At 49.0% G+C, this 23,536-nt stretch overlaps 11 protein-coding genes across 11 annotated transcripts; 5 read left to right on the forward strand and 6 right to left on the reverse strand.

Moving 5' to 3' along the window:
- Positions 1 to 185: 185 nt before the first annotated feature.
- Positions 186 to 1,126, forward strand: LTR64_004751 (uncharacterized protein; the record flags this gene model as incomplete). The annotated part of the gene is made up of 2 exons (XM_064899095.1): positions 186 to 248; positions 299 to 1,126. The coding sequence occupies 2 exons, from the start codon at positions 186 to 188 to the stop codon at positions 1,124 to 1,126; spliced, it is 891 nt and encodes a 296-aa protein (XP_064755052.1).
- Positions 1,127 to 1,889: 763 nt separating this feature from the next.
- On the forward strand, positions 1,890 to 2,474 carry LTR64_004752 (uncharacterized protein; the record flags this gene model as incomplete). Its single annotated transcript, XM_064899096.1, has 2 exons — positions 1,890 to 2,211; positions 2,257 to 2,474. The coding sequence occupies 2 exons, from the start codon at positions 1,890 to 1,892 to the stop codon at positions 2,472 to 2,474; spliced, it is 540 nt and encodes a 179-aa protein (XP_064755053.1).
- An 804-nt stretch (positions 2,475 to 3,278) lies between these two features.
- On the forward strand, positions 3,279 to 4,142 carry LTR64_004753 (uncharacterized protein; the record flags this gene model as incomplete). Its single annotated transcript, XM_064899097.1, has 1 exon — positions 3,279 to 4,142. The coding sequence occupies one exon, from the start codon at positions 3,279 to 3,281 to the stop codon at positions 4,140 to 4,142; it is 864 nt and encodes a 287-aa protein (XP_064755054.1).
- A 151-nt stretch (positions 4,143 to 4,293) lies between these two features.
- Positions 4,294 to 5,605, reverse strand: LTR64_004754 (uncharacterized protein; the record flags this gene model as incomplete). The annotated part of the gene is made up of 4 exons (XM_064899098.1): positions 4,294 to 5,151; positions 5,211 to 5,324; positions 5,400 to 5,480; positions 5,558 to 5,605. 4 exons carry the CDS (start codon positions 5,603 to 5,605, stop codon positions 4,294 to 4,296), a joined length of 1,101 nt encoding a protein of 366 aa, XP_064755055.1.
- A 383-nt stretch (positions 5,606 to 5,988) lies between these two features.
- Positions 5,989 to 6,708, reverse strand: LTR64_004755 (uncharacterized protein; the record flags this gene model as incomplete). Its single annotated transcript, XM_064899099.1, has 1 exon — positions 5,989 to 6,708. The coding sequence occupies one exon, from the start codon at positions 6,706 to 6,708 to the stop codon at positions 5,989 to 5,991; it is 720 nt and encodes a 239-aa protein (XP_064755056.1).
- A 224-nt stretch (positions 6,709 to 6,932) lies between these two features.
- On the reverse strand, positions 6,933 to 9,002 carry LTR64_004756 (uncharacterized protein; the record flags this gene model as incomplete). Its single annotated transcript, XM_064899100.1, has 1 exon — positions 6,933 to 9,002. One exon carries the CDS (start codon positions 9,000 to 9,002, stop codon positions 6,933 to 6,935), a length of 2,070 nt encoding a protein of 689 aa, XP_064755057.1.
- Positions 9,003 to 9,749: 747 nt separating this feature from the next.
- On the reverse strand, positions 9,750 to 11,614 carry LTR64_004757 (uncharacterized protein; the record flags this gene model as incomplete). The annotated part of the gene is made up of 5 exons (XM_064899101.1): positions 9,750 to 10,031; positions 10,084 to 10,521; positions 10,610 to 10,632; positions 10,700 to 11,184; positions 11,238 to 11,614. 5 exons carry the CDS (start codon positions 11,612 to 11,614, stop codon positions 9,750 to 9,752), a joined length of 1,605 nt encoding a protein of 534 aa, XP_064755058.1.
- A 1,438-nt stretch (positions 11,615 to 13,052) lies between these two features.
- On the reverse strand, positions 13,053 to 15,406 carry GSY1 (glycogen synthase; the record flags this gene model as incomplete). Its single annotated transcript, XM_064899102.1, has 6 exons — positions 13,053 to 13,161; positions 13,213 to 14,771; positions 14,818 to 15,093; positions 15,139 to 15,204; positions 15,252 to 15,297; positions 15,345 to 15,406. The coding sequence occupies 6 exons, from the start codon at positions 15,404 to 15,406 to the stop codon at positions 13,053 to 13,055; spliced, it is 2,118 nt and encodes a 705-aa protein (XP_064755059.1).
- Positions 15,407 to 16,216: 810 nt separating this feature from the next.
- ERG20 (Farnesyl pyrophosphate synthetase) lies at positions 16,217 to 17,314 on the reverse strand (the record flags this gene model as incomplete). Its single annotated transcript, XM_064899103.1, has 2 exons — positions 16,217 to 17,140; positions 17,192 to 17,314. 2 exons carry the CDS (start codon positions 17,312 to 17,314, stop codon positions 16,217 to 16,219), a joined length of 1,047 nt encoding a protein of 348 aa, XP_064755060.1.
- A 367-nt stretch (positions 17,315 to 17,681) lies between these two features.
- Positions 17,682 to 18,945, forward strand: SHP1 (protein phosphatase regulator; the record flags this gene model as incomplete). Its single annotated transcript, XM_064899104.1, has 2 exons — positions 17,682 to 17,744; positions 17,791 to 18,945. The coding sequence occupies 2 exons, from the start codon at positions 17,682 to 17,684 to the stop codon at positions 18,943 to 18,945; spliced, it is 1,218 nt and encodes a 405-aa protein (XP_064755061.1).
- A 346-nt stretch (positions 18,946 to 19,291) lies between these two features.
- On the forward strand, positions 19,292 to 20,959 carry LTR64_004761 (uncharacterized protein; the record flags this gene model as incomplete). Its single annotated transcript, XM_064899105.1, has 2 exons — positions 19,292 to 19,375; positions 19,424 to 20,959. The coding sequence occupies 2 exons, from the start codon at positions 19,292 to 19,294 to the stop codon at positions 20,957 to 20,959; spliced, it is 1,620 nt and encodes a 539-aa protein (XP_064755062.1).
- Between the last annotated feature and the right edge of the window lie 2,577 nt (positions 20,960 to 23,536).

The following is a 23,536-nucleotide window of genomic DNA, read 5'->3' on the forward strand; positions in this document are numbered from 1 at the left end:
CTGGTAATTGTCCACTTAAAGATAGCCTCTCAAGTGTGTTGAGCACACGCTGAATGCTGACGAAGCAGTCTCTGTTTTTGAGAAGGTGTCATATTCCGCTCAGACTTCTTAAGCCTTCATTACGGCAACAATTCTTCTGCTGTGCCAGATACTACTCAGAGTCCAAGACCGTTACTTTCAGGAAGATGGCACAACTCGACCTGAAGATTCCAAGCCTCAAGCTGCCTGATGGCAATGAAATTCCAGTGGTATGTATACGCTGTTCAACAATCTTGACCATCACCACTAATATGTGCAGCTTGCCTATGGCACTGGAACTGCTTGGTTCAAGAAGCAACCTGGCGATACGGACAAGAAGCTTGTCGAATCGATCAAAACTGCAATCGGCATGGGATACTATCATCTTGATGGAGCTGAAGTCTACAACACCGAATTGGAACTCGGCAAGGCAATCAAGGAGAGTAGTATAGCTCGCGAGAAGCTTTTCGTGACAACAAAATGTAACAATACCACAAGCAATATCCAGGAACATTTCGATGAAAGCCTGAAAAAGCTTGGCCTTGACTATGTCGAGCTGTACCTGCTGCATCAGCCGTTCGATGCGAAAGGTGACAAGACTATCTTGCAGAAGGCCTGGGCAGCGATGGAACAGATTGCGGCCTCAGGCAAAGCCAAATCCATTGGTGTCAGCAACTTCCTTCAACCACACATCGAGGCTATCCTGGAGACCGCTCAAACACGACCTGCGATTAACCAGATTGAATATCACCCTTATCTTCAGCATGGTGACCTGATTGCCTACCACAAGGCCAAGGACATTCGGCTATCAGCTTATGCTCCACAAGTACCTGTCACGAAAGTGCCCGAGGGACCTTTGACACCTCTTCTTGACAAGCTTTCAAGGAAATACGCGGTGAACCCTGGAGAGATTCTGCTTCGCTGGGTGTTGGACCAGGACATTGTCGCCATCACTACATCGTCCAAGGAGCAGCGTATGAGCGACATGCTACGCACTGTGACCTTTACGCTCACGCCCAAGGAGCTGAGTGATATCAGCGAAGTGGGCAATAGCTTCCACTATCGCGCCTTTTGGACACATATTTTTGATGCCAAAGATAGATCATAGAGACTTTGAAGTGGGGAGGATGACTTGTTTCTTACTATAGCGTTTTGGAAAAGTGAAGATTTCGCCTTGATGTAGTATAGAACAACACATGAGTTTCTCAATAACGCACAAGCCACGATCAGAACTGGGGCTCGCTCTGATGTGCACACCGAACTTGTTGCGCTTGATCTGCACGATGAGCTTGTTTTGCAACATCCTTGTTTCAGTGACGTCTGCCACGACCTTCACCCGCATTTCGGCTACGTCGTCCTATGGGAAACTGCTTGGGCGTTGTCCAAAGGTAGTCAAGAACACCAACGTAACGCGTTCCAACCTCTGAGAAATTACCTATCCTAATATTGGCATGTGAATACTGAGTAATTCGTCTTGTTCCGAGGCGGCAGCATGCGGCTACAGTAAGTCAGTGCCTATTTCGGGAGACTCCTCCAAGCACTGGCCACTGCTAGCCGTCATGTGTACATCACGCGATGCAACATTCCGAGGGAAGCTACAGACGGTGAGGATTCATTAATTGAGAGTGCTGCTCCTGCATTTCTTAACGCTACTGCCAAAAGTGATAGCGACGTGAACATCCGAGACAAGTGCCTGCCGCCAAACGAACTTCTGAACTTACTACTTCTACTCTTCACATTGCACAAACTCGATTACCCAACCCAAACGTCTCTTTGATTGCACACATATAGGACAACGCAAGGAAATTAATCTTGCAGACTTACTTCATAAAGCCTCAAACATCTTGCCAGCATCACAAACGCAAAAAAACATGCATCTCTCCACAATACTCGCCTCTGTGGTACTTACCATTGCCAGTCTCACAACAGCCCAACCTCTCGAAGTACGACAAGCTCCAGATCGATTCTATTTGCAGACTCAAGTGGTCCCTGGCATCAACGACTGTGGCTCTAACAAGCAGGGGCTCTATGTGTACTCATACCACACCGGAGCTGGACTTGGTGTAGCGGCCGCGTCGGCTGATTCGTCTGACGATAGCTGGTTCTATCTGAACGGTACACAACTCATGTGGACATATGAAGGCAACACGATCGGTCCATGGCCCGTTGTCGTCTCGTCTTATCCCTACCAAGGTATGTGCTCTCAGCTCTTCCGTTGTCACTAACTAACGGTTATAGCCTTCAACCCAATCTCTATCAGTATCGCCGGTTCGGGCCCTCAGGAGGGTTATTCCACGAACGGCACTGGTCTTCAGTCCACTGCGGCAGGAGGTGGTTGGATTGCTTGTGACTGGTGGTTTACAGCACCCCAAATCTTCGCCGTGACAGGCTATCGTAACACACCACTGCCAACCTCTTGCTCGAAGGTCAACCTGATTCTGGTACCCGTGGCATAGAAGCGTCAAACAAAGCACAAGGAATTTGTACGATTCAAGCCCACTTCATTCAACACTGATTAGGTACATTCAAGCGGGATACACGTTCACAGTTGTCAGGCTGCCATGACATTAGCAAATCGACTCGAGGTCTGGGGGAGACTAAAAGTTGGTGGCTTGCTGCCAGCATACAAGTGTTGGCATCGCTATCATTACACCAAACATTGATAGACTATTGTAGGGAACAAAGACCGTGTACATCTTGCTTGCTCTCGCTTTCGTGATCTCTGCGAAAAGCTATCCTTGAAATCGTCTAGTGACCTATCTCATCCTACTAGTTCCTGCTCCTTCGCTTGTCCTCGTCCCCTCAAGCTGATCATTGAGTTCTCAATGCCTCCACATCGTCGTCATAGCCCGGACGCGTTCGATGCGCGTCCGTTGCACAAAAGTACTTCGGCCACAACCACTTTTTGTGCTTGCTTTAAGTTCATAAGGAACAACTCGCAACAACGTTGTATCCGTTGTCAATGTTACCTCCCTCGATGCTACTCGTAATGCGAGGTTGTGGCTGTGTCTATTGCAGTTTGACGGCTTCAAAATTTCCACCTAAATTAGAGTACAGTGCTCCGCGGAAAACATTTTAGGCCCAATGCTGAACCGTAACATCCTCGCTCTGGACTTGCATGCTACGATTCTCCTTTTCATCACGTTAACTCTAAGCTGATTTTACGTGTATCTATCGTTTCTCTATCTTATCTGTTCAGTGTGAGTGGTTGTTTTCAATTCAAAGGAATGTAGGTTGGTCGCCACAGAACTCATCAGCAAATGCACCATGTGAGAGCTCTTGGTTCCATACGAAGACGACTGGCATATCCACGGCTCCAAAAACACACATTTGAGCTGTACAGTCAACATACTGGCTTTTCGTCCATCTTCTCACGTTACGCACACTTTGGAGGAGTGCGGAAAGTGGGAGACGTCGATATCAGCGTGAAGAACACTAAGAAAAGTTTCAATCCAAGACGTCGTTCTAATTCTCTACGACAGAACTTGCAGCTTAATCCCAGAAACGAGGCAGTACATGAACCGAAGGCAGCGGAAAGTGCTCGCACCCAGAACGTGGGGCGCTTGCCAGAAGAGAAGTCTGATGTTAGAGGTTCCCACCCAGTGTTGATTGTTGATGTGGCCAATCTTGTTGGTGTCATTCAGACTGACAAATGGTTCAGCCATGTCGTTGCTGGGAGAGATTTGCATCGAGACCTGCAGAAGGCTCTGAAACAAGATCAAGCACGAACGACTGCTCAGCAAGACGAATCAGAGATCGTGCCCGAGCTTGAGGTCGTCTTAGTCTTCGAGAAACAGTTCCGAACTGGTGTGAAGGAGGGCATCGCAACCAACGACAAAGTATGGTTACGAGCTGTACACGCTACCAACACCAGTCGATTGGTGCCCAATGCAGGCGACGATACCATAGTTTCTCAGGCTGAATGGGCACGAGAGGTCGGTCAGGAGGTCACAATTGTGACCAATGACAAGCAGCTTGGTAAACGACTGAGATCTTTTGGATGCCGGATCCTGTCTTCAGACGAATTTGCGCAGCTGATGAGTAAAAAATCCTTGTCGAATATTGACTATAAAGAACCATTTCTGGAACGACTTCAGAAAATGTTGGCTGAATGTGCGGATTGAAATATCCCATTTCCGACATTACATAACATGGGCCGATGTGTTTCAGTGAAACAGTATGCTTTGCCACAAACACAAAGTCTCCGAAAGGAATCAGAGCCCCAAACCTGGCGAGGAGTTGTCATTGCATCGAATGATCTACGTTTCACGATCATCAGACCTTTTCCGCAACTGCACCACCAACCTCTTCACCCGGCATCTTGAACACAATCTTGTGCACCTTCCTCGCTTCAAAGTCCTTGTAAGCCTGCGGGGCATCCTCTAGACTCATTGTCTTCCCACACAAGAACGCCACCTTCTTCTGCTCCTTCACAAGTACCTCCAGCGCCTCTTCAAACAGGCTCCGCACGGGACATCGACCAAACGACATCGTAACGTTCTTGCCATAGCACAACAAGCCATTCAACGGCAGCTGCTCGGTATGCACACCAATACTGGAGATCTGACCCCAAGGACGAATCATATCGAATGCAAGCATGAAAGCATCGGCGTGGCCCACAACCTCCATCACCACATCTGCTCCACGTCCTCCACTAGCGGCTTTGATTTTCTCGACCGGGTTGTCGTTCAGGTTTATAGGAATCGCGCCTATCTTCTCTGCCTCTGCCAGTCGTTCCGGCACGCTATCGATAGCATATACCGTCTTCACCATGGTCAGAGCACAAGTAATTGCACAGATACCAACTGGCCCACACCCAATGACCACAGTCGTGTACTCATCCTTATCCCGCTGCGGCAAATTCTTCAGAAATCGTGACGCGGCAAAATAGCCCGTGGGGAAGATATCCGCCATGAGCACGAGCATTTCCTCCGGGATATTCGAGGGTGTCTTCACCAAAGTAGTGTCCGCAAGTGGAACTCGAACATACTCAGCCTGCCCGCCGTCGATAGTATTTGCTGGTACAGAGTTTCCGAAGAGCTCGCCTTTGGAGCAACGAGATGCTTGACCACGGACGCAGAAGTAGCATTCTTGGCAGGCGGTGTAGAAGGGGACTACGACTTTGTCGCCTTCCTGTTGAAGTCGTGAGCCTTTAACCACCTGACCTCAGATGCGTTCGGTCCAACACTAACCTTAAACCCCTTAACATCATCCCCTTTCTCAACAACCGAACCCACAAACTCATGACCACAGATGAAATTCGGCGGACACTTGAGATGACCGCGGTAATAATGCAGATCCGATCCCTGAGTTTCTTTTCATCAGCACACAATAAACCCCACCCTGATTGCACGATTGCGCGATTACATTTGGTTACTTACACAGAGAGCTGTGGACGAGACTTTCAGAATCGCGTCGGTCGGTTTTTGGATCTTGGGGTATGGACGGTCTTCGACGGCCACCTGGGGAGTGATTGATTGGTTAGTTGGTTTCGGCTTGAGTGAATGAGTGAGGTGGATAGGGGATGGAGATGGGGTACCTCGAAGTCGCCTTTGAGTACGACGGCTCGCATTGTGGTTGGTGGCATCTTGTCTAGGGGAAGGGGCGCCGCTGATGGTTTCAGGTTAAGAGCTTTATTACGGTAGATTGAGCTCTGGCTCTTAGTGGAGGGTTTTGGTATATGATTGAACTGGCAACAACGTGGTATAAGTTTTGTTGCCTCATTAGCTGAGACGTGGATTAGCACAAGTACTTCAGTCACTTCTACCCCGATCCTAGGAAGTGGAGAAGTGGAGAAATCAAGAAGGAAGGCAAGGCTGCTGCATGTTCTTGATAGATGAGGAGAAGCGGGGATGTGATACATTACCACCACCTATTGAGCTACTACAGTTGATACGAATATCCTGTAGCCGTGGCAGAGGCTCGGCAACTGACCATGACTCGGAGTGGTTAGTGTGCCAGCAGATTTGATCAATTTGACGCCGGCTTCCTCGCAATGATCCAGGTGAAATCAGAATCACCTTCAACCTCAATTTCATCGCTGTCAACCGTCTCGAAACCAATCTCCTGCACCACTTCAAGCACTCTTTTCTGACCAAAGCTTGCCCAGAATGCATTCATGCCTAGCCAACCTTCCATAACCTCACCTTCCGCTGCGCTAGCTTGAGCAGCAGTATTGAACAGCAGCAACCCTCGAGGTTCTAACCAGGCATATATCCGCTCTAGCAGTGTCCGCTGATCGTTCAGACCCAGATGGATTATGCTGTAGAAGGCACAGATGGCATGAAAACAGCCATCCGCAAACTCAGGGGTCATCATATCTGCTTCCAGCAATTCGTATTTGTCTGATGGCACACCGGCGTCCTTCAGCTTCGTCTTCGCTAGCTCTAGCTGTGCTGAAGAGATGTCAACTCCAACAACGTGTGTACAGGTCTGAGCAAGTTTCAGTGTTGATGATCCGGCACCACAGCCTAGATCAAGAGCTTTTGTCGTTGACAAATCTAGTGCGCCATTCTCCCAGAGACGATCGAAGAGCTTCTGCAACCATTCCACACGAGGATCGTCTTCGAGTGACGAATTCCAGTCGAGATATCTGTATGCTGAAGAGTTATAACCTTCTTGTGCTAGCGACTGTGGTGTCTCTTCGGGTTTCAGTTTCCTCATCTCGAGTTTGGCTTCAATCTCTGACATTGTGCGAGTATTTTGGCTGTTTTCTTCGTTGCAATACGTCAAGATTGAGTTGAGTTGGCTATACAGCACGAGTTCAAGTTTGCTTCGAGGCTTGCTTGAATAGAAATGACTCAAAGCCTGAGCGAACTCATAATCAATACGCCGTGCCCTCATTGGTGCCACGTCGAATCTGCCAATCAAATACCTTGTTCAAGGGTCTGAAGTGGACCCCTGTTCCCTGTGGTTCACTTCTTGAGGCCGACCACGACCATGTTTCTTGGACTCTGCTTGTAGTCAAACACCGCTTCTACCCATGCGTCTTGGATTTGATCTTGTTCTTTCAACCACAACCATCGATCAACCAAAATAGTGCTTTCAACGACATTAGCAGAGAAAGCCATCAACGACCAAATCACCGATAGTTGTTTCTTAGCATACTTGAAGTCCTTCTCATATTGGTGTATCAAATTGTCGTTGTATTCGAAGAGGCAACCAGTCTTTCGCTGGATTTCCGGCCCATGAACAGGATCTGCCACAAGCTTTTGTACAGCTCCTTTCACATAAGCTATAAAGCTCGAGAAACAGCTCTTTCTAAGACTACCGATGATCAATGGAGTGCCGTTATTGTCTTTGCCGCTTAGTGTGCCTCCAGCCACCTCGATGTCGTCCTGACAACTTACATGTGCCATCTTGACCACTCCCAAGTCTAGCAAAATTCGCTGAAGTAAAGCGCGATAGTAGTGACGCGTAAAGAACTCTTCGCTGTCCATGGGACCCCAGTTGTGAGGTGCTTGTACTGCCATCATCCTGGCTGTGATGTTAAATCGCACGCCATGGCTGGTGGTACCTATGTTCTGCCCTTCACGATCCAGGCTTTTAGCCTGCTGACACTCGTTGCTGCGAGACATTGTCGTGTTGATGGGATACTCAAACTCTTCGAGCCTTCTGCTCATCGGAAAGCCGTGCGTATCAAAGGCGGAGCTGGTAGCTTCCAATCGTGGATGGTTCGATCGAAGTGTTAGGAGCTTGTGTGTTGGTGGACCAAGTCGTTCGGTAAGAAGATTATAGCAGCAACCTATCAGAGCTACAGCTTGTACTGACGGATTTAAAGTTACAGAACGAAGACCGTGATGTGTAAGGTTGCCGCATGAGTGTATGCTGACGACCAGAAGCGGTGGACAGGTAGGTGCGAGAATGTCCTGAAGGTCACCTGAGGACAGCTCTTTCTCGACGTATTCGATAGCGCCTGTACCGATTGACTCATCTTGTACTTCTTGGAAGTGCGGATCGTGCTTGCTGGGTTTCTGCTGCATATCAGTCGATAGTTCGACATTTCCGTTGCTCAATGGGTCCTGCCGCGACTGCGGAATGGCCTCCACTGGTCGCTCGTACAGATCGTACAGTGGCAGTTGCGGTATCCTGCTTTCTATGTCTTGCAATTCTTGTTCCGACAAACCTGATCCAGTGACAATTTCCACAACTTTTGGTGAGTGAGCCAGTTCTCTTCCTCTACTGGCTTGCCATTGTGCTTTCCACTCCTTCTTGTTTATCATCTTCTTCTCCTTCTTCGCAAGCCTAGCACTCACGTCCATGCCCTTCGCTCCCTCAACGTTATGGTGTCTCTGCTCGATTGCAATGACTTTCCTGTTGTATGGCGGACATGCTAGAGTGCGACCGAGATAGTTTTGACCGGAACCGAAATCAACGACAGTAATTTCGCTGTTAAGCTGCGTACCTGTGGCAATACGATTAGCCTTCTCATTGCCTAGAACTTCACCTTTGCTGTTGTCATTCACGTGAGTGCTCCTGTCTTGGATGTACTGTGAGAGGTCCTCGACAAATGCTGCAAATTGCATTACTTCGTGAATCTTTTTTGGCTTCATACCCACAGCAATGTGACGTGGCAGTGCTTCCGTTCCCAATTTCGACTCAGCTCTTCTCGATTGAAGTTCCCTCTTCAAGCTATGCTTTCGGACGTCTCTCGCATAATCAATTAGACTGGCGGGTGGAAACTTGTGATTTCGCCATCTGGATTCTACAAGACTAGACCCTCGAGCAGCAAATTGATCCAGGTCTTCCCTCAACAGCAAATCAAGCACATCCTCCACATCGACATCTTCGAACCACTCTCTCCAGTCCTGTGGCAGGACCCAGGAGTATAAATCCGGCTCGCGCGTCAAGAAGTCAAGAATGTGTACACCTCCACAGAGATTGCGGAAGAGCTCTGAGGTAGACACAAAGGTCAGGAGGGATTCAACGTATTCTTCTGTGCTTAACCAATGTGGGTCAATCGGCAACGGACTCGCAGGTTGCATAGTTTTGAAATTGCGAGAGGCTTTTTCAGCTCGGCCGAGGAGTTTTTTCCTTATCTATGGCATTCGAAACCATGAGACATTGTTATTGCGCAATCCAGTTCCTACCGTAAAAAGTTATACCTTCACGCTACTAATGAAACTGAGATCAAGGATAGTGAGAGACATCAACAACAATGCAAAGTACGGAAGAACACAACAACACCCGCCAGATACCTCTATAACCCACGAACTCAACATCAGTGTCACAAAGTCGAGTGCACCAGCGCAACGGGTAACCATTTTATTTTGCGTGTCACGTTTGTCACGTTTGCGGTCATCACCTGCCTGAATGCCTGAAGTTCGCCCACAGCACATCAGGCAGGAGACTTCAGGAGCATTCCAAACGAGAACAGAGTACACGTTGCATATTATCATCCCTCTGCTGGACGATTGATGAATGACCCAGCTTATTAGTACACTTTGTTAACGCTCGATCCTCCCAGGTCTTCCGCCGACTCAATGACCTCGTTCTTTACAACGACTCTCGTCGAAGCTTCAGGTCTGGGGTTGGATGATAACACATCATCACCGGAAAGACAGTACAGCCATATGAGCGCCGCAGCTACCGTGACTATAGAGTGAGTGACCACGCCTGCATGGCTGATGATCGTCCACCATCGCATGGCTTTTGGCTGAGATTCGTCGTCTGTCCTTCCATGCTTTGGTAAGAAGATGGTCTTCACTGCTTCGACAATGACCCGAGGCGCACTAGACCTTGTCGACGTGTGCTGCCTCTTTCTTTTCGGTACTTTCATACGTATTTGCACCCTCTTCTCCTGTGGCTATTCTCCGTGTTTGCTGCTGCCCATGCTCATCCACATATAGCTCATGAGTATTGTGATCGAGGTGAATATCAGCTGAGTACACAGCAATGTCTTCCGTGTCTCCAAACACGGCTGCCATCTCTTCCAATGGAATGCCTTTAGTCTCAGGTATGAAAAAGTAAACAGCAATCGTGCCAAGCCCAGAAATGATGATGAAAAGTAGGTACTGTACAAAAAGTTAGCTCCGATCAAAGTGCGTGCTATCTCTCAATACTCACAAACTTCCAGCCAATGTTAGCAAAAGCAGTCGCAGTCGCTTGGAGATAGACGAGATCTGTCAAAGCAATCGTAGCAATACTGAGGGCGATACCCTTAGCGCGGATGTGGTTGGGAAATAGCTCTGAGTAGAACACAACACCTGCAACATCTACACCGACGCTGTAGAAAGCGAGGAACAAGTAAGCGGCTGCTACACCCATCTGCAGACCGGCCGAGTTACCGCTGTTCGTCTCTGCGTATGTAGCGACCATTGCAGCTTCCAGGATGAGAGATACACAACAGCCACCGACACCAAGCAAGAGAAGGGGTCTGCGGCCTGTCCAATCCATGATAAGAGCACCGACTGCGTTGAAGATTATGCCAACGCTGATCCAGCCACATTGGAAGATGAGCTGGTATTCGGTATCGTACCCAAGGGCAGCATAGATGGTTGGTCCCTGCATATCATTAGCATGGCAACTAAGAATAATTCATTGTGCTCAATCAGAATGATAAAGAGCAATCGACATCTCCGGAAAGGCGTACATAATTGTTTAAAACGAGAACACCTAGCAAATTATTGTTAGTAAATGACAGACACAAAATGTCTTTGCTATAATCGATCAAGTTACGTACCTGTCGATTGTCCAATAAAAGCGAACGACATCGCCAGAACGCATCGTTTGCGATAAGATGGTCGTCGAAAGAGCTCGATCCAGCCTGGGTCTAGTTTGCGGTCCACCTCAGCTTGCTTGGACATTTGGTAGAACTCTTCTCTCGCAAACTCCTGATCAGGATCACCCTTCATCGTATGTAGCCTCATAGTGATGGTTCTGGCTTCCTCTACTCTCCCCTTCATCAATAGGTACCTTGGTGACTCTGGTACGACGAAGCAAATCAGGATCATCAGGACAGGAAACACTAATGCAATACCTAGGGGCGCTCGCCATTGTGCTACGGGGTCATCACTGTAGAAGAAGGCGAGACCCATATAGGAAGCGAGACCGTAACCCAGAGCAATGTTGATGCCGTTCAGCCCGACCATGAGTCCACGTAGATCAGGTGGAGCGAGTTCAGCGGAATATGCTGGAGTCACTGACAAGAAACCCCAGCTGCCAGCCCTATCAAGTGTGTTAGATGGTCCTTGGTAGGTGGTCAAGAAGGAGTCACTCACCCTGCGATGAAGCGAGCAACGATGAACATGGTGATGTTCACGCTGCCACACAGCATCGCTCCACCTACCAAAGATAGCAACGAACACCAGTAGAAACCAGCCTTCCTACCCCATTTATCTGAAATCCATCCTGCAATGAAGACGTTGATAAATGCTCCGGCCTGGAAGACGCCTGAAGTAGCACCAATGAGCTGATCTGCATGAGGAGTTAATGTGGCCGTGGTAGGATCAAGAAGTCCCATATAGACAAGAAACGGCGGTTGTGCTAGTGTGACGCCAATGATAGAGGCAGGATATCCAAATGCCAGCTGTCCACACGATACCAGAAAGCTAATGAAGAAGTTGTAAGCATTGAAGTGCTTCTTTGTCTTTGCCATTGTGACCACTTAGCTCCGAAAAGGAATCTTGAGTAGTGGAAATGGGTTGGGAACGGTATTCGAGAGGAGAAGAGGACGATATGTATATCAAAAAACCTCCGTGGGACACCATGTCACCACTACTATCCACAGGACTATTCGAGCTTTCTCTACCAACCAGAGTGTAACCGATGGACTCCCAGTCAGTCTCTTCGACTCGAGACCACTGAATCAGTACAGATGTTCAAGCAGACTGTAGGGCCAGATGCCGTGTGCGAGCACGACTTGGCCATAACAAGATGTATTACCCGGACTCCTCTTAGCTGCCACGACTGACTTGACTATGCTTGTAGTGCTTGGTGTGACCACGCCTCGGCAAGTATAGGTATACCACAAGAGGCTAACCGCTACCCGAGCTACTCACAACAGTTTGTGGAGGAATCGTGGAGAACCCTGTCTGGTACATAATTGAAGGTACCGCATAGATGTGTTGAAATAGCTCCGAGTCACGGCGTAACGTCCTGGAACACTACTCCTGCCATATTGGAACATTATCAGTACTTGTAGCTCCGCTTGCTGTTATGGTTATGCAGGTTACGCCTGGCGGACGAGTATCGCAAAGTTTTCGGTAGATGTTCTCTTCGGTCGACTCGGTACAGCTCGGTAGAAAGCCGGAGAGGGGGTTCTAGACAACACCACTCCCATGTTCATGCAATGCATGCTGCCCCGGTCTGTTAGGCCAGACTTTCGAATTCGTGAGCGTCGCTGACCAGCCGAGCAGATATTTGGTCAAGATCTCGAGTACTCGTGCTCTCACACGTAGTTGCTCGGTAGTAGTAGTAGATCGTGTTCGATGCCATTCGTGTGATGATCGGCAAATCTTCGAACGCGTTCGCTTTCCAGAACTGTGGAAATGATGTCGTGTACGAACGATCTGCTCTTGATCGGGCAAGGAGTACGACCTTTCGATGCGCCTACTAGCAGACGGTGATCAGTAATTGATATATGTATCGATGATGAGTTAGCTTGGACGTAAAGCCTTGTAGTGTCAGACATTCATACAAGGCTGTGAGATTATGAGAGGTGTCTTAACCAATATGAAAACCGTGGCAAGTCGACAGCAGCCGCGACTGGTCGAGTTTGCACCCGACTCACATAGTATGCATTTTCGGACGGGTGATAGTCCCTTAGAATAAGCGTTCAATATTGATGACATTGCCAAACTTACGATGCATGATGCGACCGGCATAGTACCTAAATTACATGCACATCGTAATAGATGATGTGTGCTACTACACGACCGTCCCGCACCTCATTCGCAGCAAGGAAGCAACCTTGCAGCCTGCAGCTACCACCTCCCATTTCCAGTAAATGGATCGTTCTGTTACAATTCGGCTTAGTGAGACAGTAAATGCTCCCGGGTACCGCTTTTTGAAAATTGATGTGCCTACCCTCTGTCTCACGAAGCACCGTTGGCGCCCATCAATGGGGCTGGAGAGCTGGTACCTGAGTCACCCTTCTTTTTGAGGGTAAGCTGGAATGGAATCTCATCTGGATCTTCCTCTTCACTAGAGTTTTGTTAGTATTGATTTCAGATGGTTGGAAGAGACAAGACTCACGGTAGCTTCCAGGAAATATAGTCCTCCGTACTAAGGCCTTCCTTGCCTTCCTGCAACGATGCAAAATCACCCGGAGTCATCATGCCACTACGATCCCTTGGTGACCCAGGCACAGATAATGGCCGAGAGATCTTCTGGTCGGTACCGCCAATCTCGCCATCAAAGTCGTCCTCCTCGTCGAAGGATTGCGGGTAAGCTCTTCGCAGAGCGAGTTGCCGAGCCTTCACGTACTCCATACCCATCCTCTTCCAGTCAAGCAGATCGCTTAGTCGTTCAGTCCTATTTCGCTGGTTGATACGTTGTCTCCTACTCTTTGTGGTAAAGTCGAACATGTAATCAGTGAGTTGGTTGACAGAATCATCGACACCCTTTGTCCTTCGATCAACGATGTAGATACCGTAATCCGAGGAGTTCTCAATTAGCTCTTCCATATAGCAGCCAAAACCTGACAAATTGGTCGTGATCGACGGTACACCCATAACCGTGCATTCGGCTGGAGTGTAGCCCCATGGCTCGTAGTAGGAGGCGAAAACTCCAAGATGAGTACCGCGCACAAAGTCGTCGTAGTCTAGTGAGAGTACTGGGTTGTTGGCGTTCAGGAACTCAGGATGGAAAATGACTTTGACTCGATCGGAAGACTGGTTGAATAGCTGCACACGTCTCAATTGATTCAGGACAGGGTCTTCGCTGTCGCTAACCATGTTGTGGGTGACGATGGCAGGCAGCTGTTGTCTCTTCATAGCGAATAACCTCCTGCGGAGCAGGACCTTGTCTTGGGCAGTAATAAGCTCTTTCTCATCTGGCATAGCATCACCATCTTTCCAGTGCACGGCACGTTCAAACAACTTTTTCCCGACCGATCTTTCGATATTTCCGACAGTGTCTGCGAGAGCTTTGGTCACAGCCTGACCCTTCAGAGAATCGACAGACAGGGAAGTTGTCTGAGCAGGCATGATCATGAATGCCACAACAGTTGTCTTGGAGCCTGAAACCTTCATGCGATGATTAAGACGTGCCAGGGACTCGATGAACATGTCTACTCCCTTATTTCGGTATTCGTATCGGCCAGCAGTGAATAGGTAGAGAGTGTTATCGAGATCAAAATCGAGGTGGCCATAGAAATGACCTCGTACGAAATCGTGAATCTTCTCTTTCTGAATCGTGTGCAGATTTTGAAACTCGTGGACGGCCGAGAACTTTTTGACGTTGAGACCGTTAGGGAGAACACCGTCGGGTTTCCGTTTCAGCAAGTGCTCAGATTCATAAGCTGTGATGTGCGAGACTGTGGTGAAGACGTCGCATGAATGTGCAGCAGCTCTTTCTATGCAATATCTGTGATAGATACCTCGCTTGCCAGCCTCAGAATCCACGTCAAAGTATTGGAGGTTATTGTAGAAATCGACTGAGCCAGCGCAGAGGTATCGTCCGAGAAGTGTAGCGTGTGTGGTGAATATCGTGGTTACGTCCATTTGTCGCTTTTTGGTTAAAGGTAGGGCAACACCAGCCAGCCACTCATGGAAGTGAGCTATTACTGCGGTCGTTGTGTCGCGTGAAATGTACTGGACATAGTTAGCATCTCTCTCCTCCCTGATAGGTAGACCCTACTTCTCCGAGAAACCAGGCAACCAGATAACCAAAAACTATTGCCTCATTTGTCTCATGGTCCGCGTCAGGCGAAGGAATTCCAGCACTAGACCAGAGATCACCCTTCCATTCGTCGAGCCAGCGGTAGCCAGTGCCTGTATTGATGAGAAGTACTCGGGGAGCTCCCTCGATGAGCCATCGTCCATACATAAGCTCAATGCCTCGTTCACGCATAGCATTCATTGTGTCCAGTAGGGCTCCTGGCTCTGGCTGTATTTCTTCGACTTCCACAGCAGCCTGCTTGTGTCAGCTAACGGAACCTTGCTGGGCTTCTCCACCTACAGAATTCTTATTAAGAGGACCGATGAGGGTATATCGGTCGCCATATTCGAGGCTGGTCACAGGAGCCTGTAAATGTCAGTCTCGGAAGATGAGAAGGTAAGAATTAGGCGAACCTTGGATTTCAACACTGAGTAGATACCACCGACTCTGTTCGCTACCCTAGACAAAGGTCAGATCTATCTTCTGCCTCGTGTAGTTTTGCATACTCAGTAGCGATCTCAAAGAGCTTGTGGTTCTTGATCTCCCTTCTGGGAGAACTGCCATTCATTCTGTCGGCGTATAGTCAGAACAAGACGAGGACTTTCTTTCGCGTCGACGGAGGGCAGCGAGAGGACGTTGGTGGAAAGAAACTCCAAAGTCGTTTTTGTTGTTGAGCAAGGGTGGTCAGGGAAGGTCCCGTGCGATTACTGTTGAAATTTGACACACGCAACTCAAAGAAAAGAGCAATAAATACTAGATCGACTACGAGCAGGCTCGGATCTTATTGCCTCTGATTTTGGAAATGTGTTGGTAGCTCAGACAGATGGGAGCTGATCCATGGTACTGGCAGCGATGCTAATAGCTCAGCGTGCTTTTGGGTGGGGTCACAAGCAGTTGCGCCGGCCGCACCAGCAGTTTTAGGGTTTGCTCGCTAATTTGCCTACACAAATATTTCGGAGGAGGTTGGGTCGTGAATGTTGGGACTTCTATGGATTTCACTCAGGTCAGGTTAGCATGAACTCCCTTCCCTGACCCACGAGGTAGACAGACAGCCTCAGTGTAGAAGCCTTCGAAGAGCAGCTTGAAATGAACCTTTCCGGATCGAGGAACAATTTCGTATTTACATGCTTGGGATTGGCTATTAGTGCATGCACTTACCCAGCTGCGTCATCTTTCCCCATCTCAAACGACTCGCGAGCAGTCACACAATAACATTCCCCGCATGCACTTTGTCTGGAGATATCGAGACAGAAAGGTAAATCACATGAACAATTTTAATGCATAGACTACTATCACTGGCCTTGATGTGCTCAACAGAAATCAGATAGTTGCACACCTCTGCAGATGGTATCAATGCCTCAGTCGATCGATTCATACACTATTTGCTTCGTTTGTAGATTTTGCCCAGGAAGCTTTCAAAAATCTCTTTCCTCAGTCCTTCGGACTCATCAACGTTTGCGATCAGTTGGCGGATCTCTGATACTCTCTTCTCCTCGTATGCCTGATATCTAGACTCGAGCTCGAGCTCTTTATACAGCTGCTTTACCTTCGCCTCTCTAGCATCGTCCTTCTGTCCGTAATTTTCATCCAGCAGTTTCCGCTGTTCTGGGCTGGCTATCAGCAGAGCTTGATTGACGAGCCAACCGCACTTGTTGTCCTTAATGTCGGTCCCGATTTTGCCTATATGAGCAGGATCGCCGTATGCATCGAGGTAATCGTCCTGGATCTGAAAGTACTCGCCCATAGGGATGAGGATGCTCTCAGCTTGTTGCAAATTGCGAGGTGTGGCAAGCTGCATATACATCAAGGCTAAAGCCACAGGTAGGTAGAAGGAATAGTATGCGGTTTTGTATATGACAATGAAAGTGTATTTGTCCATGCTGAAGTTGTCTAGATTGACATCGTCTTCGGGAGCGGTAATGAGGTCGCATAACTGTCCGAGCTCAGTCTGCCATGTCACTTCGTGAAACAGTTCGACAAAATCAATGTACGCCGGATGCCGGCGAAAGTGCTTCTTGAGGATAAGGTAGATGGCTGATTCGAGCATGAAAGCATCGTTGATGGCGATCATGCCGACTTTCGGTTGTCTATACCAACATGGCTGACCTCTACGAGTGACACTAGAGTCCATGATATCGTCCGAGACAAGGAAAAAGGCTTGCAGAAGCTCGATCAGCCATCCCAGCGTGGAGAGATCACGAACTTCATCTGGAGAGAGAGGTCGTTTGAGGATCTGGAGAGCTGTATCGGGTACAGAAAGACCTCTGTTCAGTTTCCCACCGGGAGTGTTGGCTTCAAGAGACTAAAACATCTTAGCAAGAGCTTGGTCGTCGACTCACATGCTTGAATATACCTTGGTGAACCAATCGAGCGCATTCGCAGGCACATTGTACTTGGTGGCCGCCTCTTGTAAGTCCTTGACTAATGACGGCCACACTGACTCAAAGTCAGTTCTGGTGGTCTTCAGCGAAGTCATAATGTGAGATGTGGGAAAGTAAGCCAGACTGCGCTCACTGCAGCCTCACCGTAACTTTTCTTGTTGACTCCCAAAACACGCGCGGCACTAATTGTGCCGAGTGGCTCTTTCCCGCGCTGGGGGACGCGGGGCAGTTCGGTACCTGCCAAGAGAACGTGTTTAGCGGCAATTTGTAGGCGTCTGCTGGAAATGACGAAAGCTCGTGCCTGCAATATCGATTGTTTATTAATCGAGCAACGACTGAACAACCTGGCCAAACGAAGTAACGCACGCCACTCTGTTCAATTTGCTGCAACATTGAGATCTCCTACTTTGTACCGCATCGACAAATCTTGAAGAATTCTTCGAAGATACCTCATCATTCACGATGTCTCGCGAGGACGAACTCATTGCTCAATATAGTGACATTACTGGGGCCAACGTCACAGAGGTACGTTGGCATATGCTGCGTATTCAATCAACACTAACTTCTATAGGCTCGTCAGCGATTAGAGGCTTTCGAGTGGAACTTGGAAGCAGCTATGGAAGACCACTATACAGGAGGCAATGATTCAGATGCTGAACCTGAGATGGAGTTAGGCGATGAACCAGAAGACATACCACAACCACCGACACAGGATGCGAGTGGAAGCTATCGTTTAGGTGATGGTCTTTCTACAAGTCAACCTGTCCCTGCTGTCCCTGCCTCTTCGAGCTCAGCCACTAAGCCTAGACCTGCGCCTGCACCATCGAAACGATTCGCCACGTTAGGTGATTTCACATCAAGTGCCAGAAAAGACTCCGACTCAGACGACGACAACCAAGATATGTATGCTGGAGGTGACAAATCCGGATTGGCCGTGAAGAACCCTGGTCGAGACTCGGAGGACTTAAAGAAGAAGATCATTGACAAAGCACGGAAAGGAGGCAAAGACCTCGTGGAGGATGAACCCAAGAAGAAGTCGTTCTTCACAGGCAATGCTCGGACTCTAGGCGGGGATGACACACCTTCGCAGGAGATCCAAGGAGAGGCGGAAGAACAATCTACAGCGAGAGTCAAGCGGAGCCTTCACTTCTGGCAGGATGGCTTTAGTATTGATGATGGTGACTTGTTCAGATTCGACGACCCTGCCAACGCCAATGTATTAAGTCAGATACGAAGTGGCAGAGCTCCTTTACACATCATGAATGTCGCACCCGGCCAGGAGGTTGACGTTCAGGTCGTCCCCCACGAGGAAAAGTATGTAAAGGCAAAGAAGCAGTACAGAGCCTTCGAAGGTCAGGGACAAAGACTGGGCAGCCCTACTCCAGCAACCTCATCTTCTGCTCCAATGCCAGGCTCATTTACACAGACCACTCCGGCAGCTGCATCCAGTACTACCACTCAAACCCAAACGAATCAGGTCGACGAATCAAAGCCAATCTTGACATTACGAATCAGCTTAGGTACTGGCACTCGAATGACTGCTCGGTTCAACACGGACCAGACCATAGGGGACGTCTACGACTATGCACGAAGGCACGAGACTTCTGGTCGCGATTTTGTCTTACAGACCACTTTTCCTACGAGGGAATTCAAAGACCAGTCACAGATACTGGGAGATGTTGCTGAGCTCAAGCGTGGAGGGGCTCTGGTGCAGAAGTATACTTAAACCAGATATGGTCGGCGTTTGGCGTGACGGTCTCCAGGCTGGGTTTTGTCCATTGCTTGCGATGGGAAGGGTTATAGCATAGAACGTTTGCCATGTGCCTGGAGGCTGATGGTACACGCCTCCATTAGATCTACACTATTCGACGTCCTTCGGCTGTCATAATCACCGCTTGAGATCGCAAGGTGTATCCATGCACTGCAACTTCGTTCATGCTTTACGTAGAACCTACTCCGATTGGCCGAGACGAGGCTGTTCGGCAAACCTGCTTATGTCGCCTGTCTCTGGACAATTATTTGGGCATGATTCAAGCTCGAGCGCATCGAGGTGGAAGTCATCAGGCTAATCAATGGCCTCTCAAAACAGTCTGCGGCAAGCATCGCGTATATTGCAGAACAGCAGGTTGCATGTAAAGCCCACGCAAATACGGCATGTAAGGAGTAACTTTGGTCTGAACTACAGCCATGGCTGATCGTACTAGTATTCGGCACAATCACTCCTCACCTCGAGACCGTCATCAAGGATACATCACTCGTCCATACGAGCCTTTCCCAGCAGATCTATACAGCAGACCAGAGGCTTCTCGTTATGGCCTTCCTCAAAGCCGGCGGATATACCTCATTCCGATGTTCAAATAACAACACCTTCGGACCTTGATCAAGTCCGTACAATCAAAGCCAACAACACCTCCGCAGAAATTTCCTTCGAATCGCATCCTCCGAACAATTTCGAGCCTCAAATAATTGAAAACGCCCAACAGGGCCTACTAGAGCCTCATGGGACCGAGCCCGTGGTAGTGGCTCTCGAAGACATCCCGGAGAGAATAGGCTACCTCCGTGAAGTATGTGGTCTGGACTTTGGTTGGGGCCCAACTTCGACTATGGAATGGGTTCTGGAGCACCTACACATTTGGGGTGGTCTATCCTGGACCGCTGCGATCGTAGCACTTGGTTTCACCCTGCGAGCGACTATGCTGCCATTCCTGATACAGTCCGCCGATATGTCCGCGAAGATGCGCGAAGTGAGTGCTGTGACTGAGCCGATCAAGGCCAAGTACAAACTGGCGGCGATGCAAAGAGACCAGATGAAGATGCAACAGTACATGATGGAACAGCGTGCTATTTACTCGGATGCGGGAATCAAGTTCAGCAAGTTGATATACCCTCTCGCCATACAGCTGATGTTTGGTTTCGGCGCATGGCGAACACTTCGTAATTGCGCTACGCTGCCGGTGCCTGGCTTCGTGACGGAGTCCTGGCTATGGTTGAATGATCTGACCTTTAGTGACCCCTACTTCATATTACCTGCCGTCTCTAGTGGTCTGATCTTCATCACTATGAGAACCAACACCAAAGTCAACATGCCTAGCAGTTCCTCTGCTGCCGCCGCGGGAGGTCTGGCAAATCCGCACATGATGAACATCATGTCATACTTCCTACCGTGTTTGTCATTTGTCTTCATGGTCTGGCAGCCAGGTGCAGTCCAGGCCTACTTCGTCGCCTCTTCAGCATGCGGTCTGGCCACCGCAAAACTCCTCGCCTCAAACCCCTTCCGCAGACTCGTCGGTATTCCACCCGTCGGTGGACATACGCCTCAATCAGCCCATCCTGGCCCTAACGTCGACGGTCCGGCCGGAGCCACCAGCTCAAAACCACAACCCAAACCCTTCCTCAGAGAAAGAAGTCGCGTCATCGAAACCACGGGCCGCACCGTCCCTACAGAACAACCGACACCATCACAATCCGCCGAACCACAGCCGAACATCTCAGCAATAGATAAAGGCGTAGACAGCATTAAGAAAAGATGGGACGAAATCAAGAGCAGTTCTCAGAAAATGACTCTGTTTGGATCGACGCCTGAGCAGAGGGCGAAAGAGAATCAGAAAGCTGCGAATGAGAGAGCGCTGGCGCGGAGAAAGGCGGAGTTGGAGGCTTTGAGGCGGGAAAGTAATAGAGAATTGGGTGTTGAAGAGGAGGAGGAGGATGATAGTGATGACAAAAGGAGGAGAAGACGGTGATGAGGGTTGCCTTTATCGTGACAAGCGGTGGGCGACTGTAAGATTAACCATGACGAACTTTTGTACAGTACAAGTCGGAGAATTGTGGTAATATACTCCCTGCCTGTGGTTAGTTCGAGATATACGCAGCAGCAGCAGAAGCTCTTCGAGAATTGTATAAATGCAATTTTTACTCCGCTTATCAACAGTTCTTCATGATGTGCTCAGGTGTGTATGTAGGACCATCTTGACAAAGAGTAAAACTGCGTTGGCAGGGATAGGACGGCAGCTATATTGACGCACACGCTAACTTAGCTCAACCGACAATTGCACATCGTGGTATAATGTGCCTTTGCGAGGCTGATGAAGATCACGTCTGCTGGGAGAATAAAAGGCGGTCCTAGGGGTTAATTGGACTCGGAGGAAAATATGCATGAGGGAGAAGACGGGGTAAATGCAATGTCGATTTGTGGCTTAGCTGTTGTAACTCACATCTGTGTTCCATGAGGTATGCCTTTGCTACTGAATTGGATCATCGCATAGCATCTGATAGCATTTCTGACGATTTTTGACGTAGCCCTGATGAATGGATATCGCTCCATGGCCATGCCACGCAATCACGTGGATGTATTTGGAGCTGGTCAATGCGACTCTTGATGCAGCACGAGGTGACCTTGAAAGTATCTCAAACGACGCCTGCACGGCTGAGAGTTCGTGTTTGAAGGTTTGTGTCACACTTGAGCAGCTGTGCTGTGGTATTGGCAATGAGATGCCCTTGACGTCCAACCACTCTAGAGCGTATCTTGCCGACGGCTTCGTGCAAACCGTTCAACCTTGGACAAAGTCGCCGAGTACGTCTCATTGAAAGGTTCGAAGTTTTGCATACGCAAGGCCAACCTTCAGGTAGGACCTTCTGAATAAGGGCGACCGAGAACAGCTAAGCGAGGAGAAAGTACTGCCGCTAAGCCTTGTATTATTGCATGCATGAGCCGTAAGAAACCTACACATAGGAGAATAGAGAATCTATGATTTGTATAACCCACAGCTCTTCCGGTCCTGTAATAGTGAGATTGGAGAACGAATTTGGCTTACTTGTCTTTTTGGTGTATAGTGTGGCCCTGCCGTGCTCTTCAGGCAACGATGCTTGAAAACACTCCATGCACGGAGCTGCCGTCATGCATGTCTAGGATGTGGATGCATGCGTTGTATGAACAACAACTTCTCAAAGAACAACAACTCATGCTCCAGTTGGCAGCTCACACGTCGCGGATGCGGCATATTGTGTACAGAACTTAATCGGGTAAAACCACGTTGCTGATGACGATAAGTTAAGATATTTGTAGTGTCTTGCAGGACGCTTCTGAGCTTATTTCACCATTATTGATCAAGTTGCATAGGAGCGGTGAAGAAGTATAACTGCTGTATGACACTTGTGCGTGGGCGACATGTCATCTGATCGAGTAATACCTCTTCAGATATTGTACAAGGTAGATATAGTCGAACCACTACCGATGTATAGGTAGGAGAGAGGAAGGCGAGTTTCAAAGAAGAGAGAACGTTGGTGGGACGAGCAGATCAGGATTGGGGTCAGTGGAGCACGCGGCTCTGGGACTGGAAGGAAGGGTCTTTCCGTAGTACTTCAATATGCATCGAGACTGCCAGCACATCACTTCCGGCTGCCGGGGACAATGTTGGCCGCAACTGAGTGTTCTTGCATGCAGTAGTGAACAATGACGAGGCCGTAGATGGTCCTAACTCAAGCTGCCGAGATCCTGGCGCGTGATTAAAATTGAACAGAGGTAACTGCAGCGGCACCTAATATAGCAGGTTCGCCTGGAGAAGCAGCCACGGCCACGATTTATTATATGCCTCTCCACCATGGTGTTTTCTTTGACGTGGCATATTCGCCGGTACACAAGTCTGCAGGACTGATACTTCACCTTGCGCATAGAGTACTTTAGGTTCTACAAAGCACTGGACAATAATCCGGGTTGACTTCTAGCACGCTGGATCTTCTGCCGCGAATCGACCCAAACGTTCTCCGTGTTCCTCGTTCTGGCTTGGCTTTTGGGCTCACCTGCCTCAGCATAAGCAACTAATCAAGGTCGTCATGCGTGAGAAACCTCGACGCTGAGGACAGGTGATGACGCCACCAGCTTGTGTAGAGCGTGAAGTGAAATGCGCGCAATGTGAAACATAGTTCAGCTCAGTCGAAACGTCAGCTGGAATGGCTAGAAGGTCTGAAGAAGGAGAAGAAGGCTCACGTCGCACGGAATCTGAGCAAGCAGAGGAAGTGGCGGTCGATACAACGGCTTAGCCTACCTCCATATGCCGGGCCGGGACGACACCAGCGGCAATTTGGAGGGTGAGCAGGATGGCGACCGTGCCATGGTAGGTCAGCAGTAAACAAATGATCAGAACGACGCAAGAGCCTGTGTTGTGCAATGCCGCGATTGGTGAGTCGAGGCCAAAGCTAATGCATCAACGGCTTAGGTGGCTGCATTCGTTGGCAATACTTTTCGTCAAGCAGTTCTCGCTGCAAGTAATCTGTCCTCGTGTCTCATAGCTGCCAGTCAGTTCTAGTCTTTGCAAGGCGAG

Source organism: Lithohypha guttulata (genome assembly GCF_036872675.1).
Source record: "Lithohypha guttulata strain CCFEE 5908 chromosome Unknown scaffold_3, whole genome shotgun sequence".
NCBI classification, from domain to species: domain Eukaryota; kingdom Fungi; phylum Ascomycota; class Eurotiomycetes; order Chaetothyriales; family Trichomeriaceae; genus Lithohypha; species Lithohypha guttulata.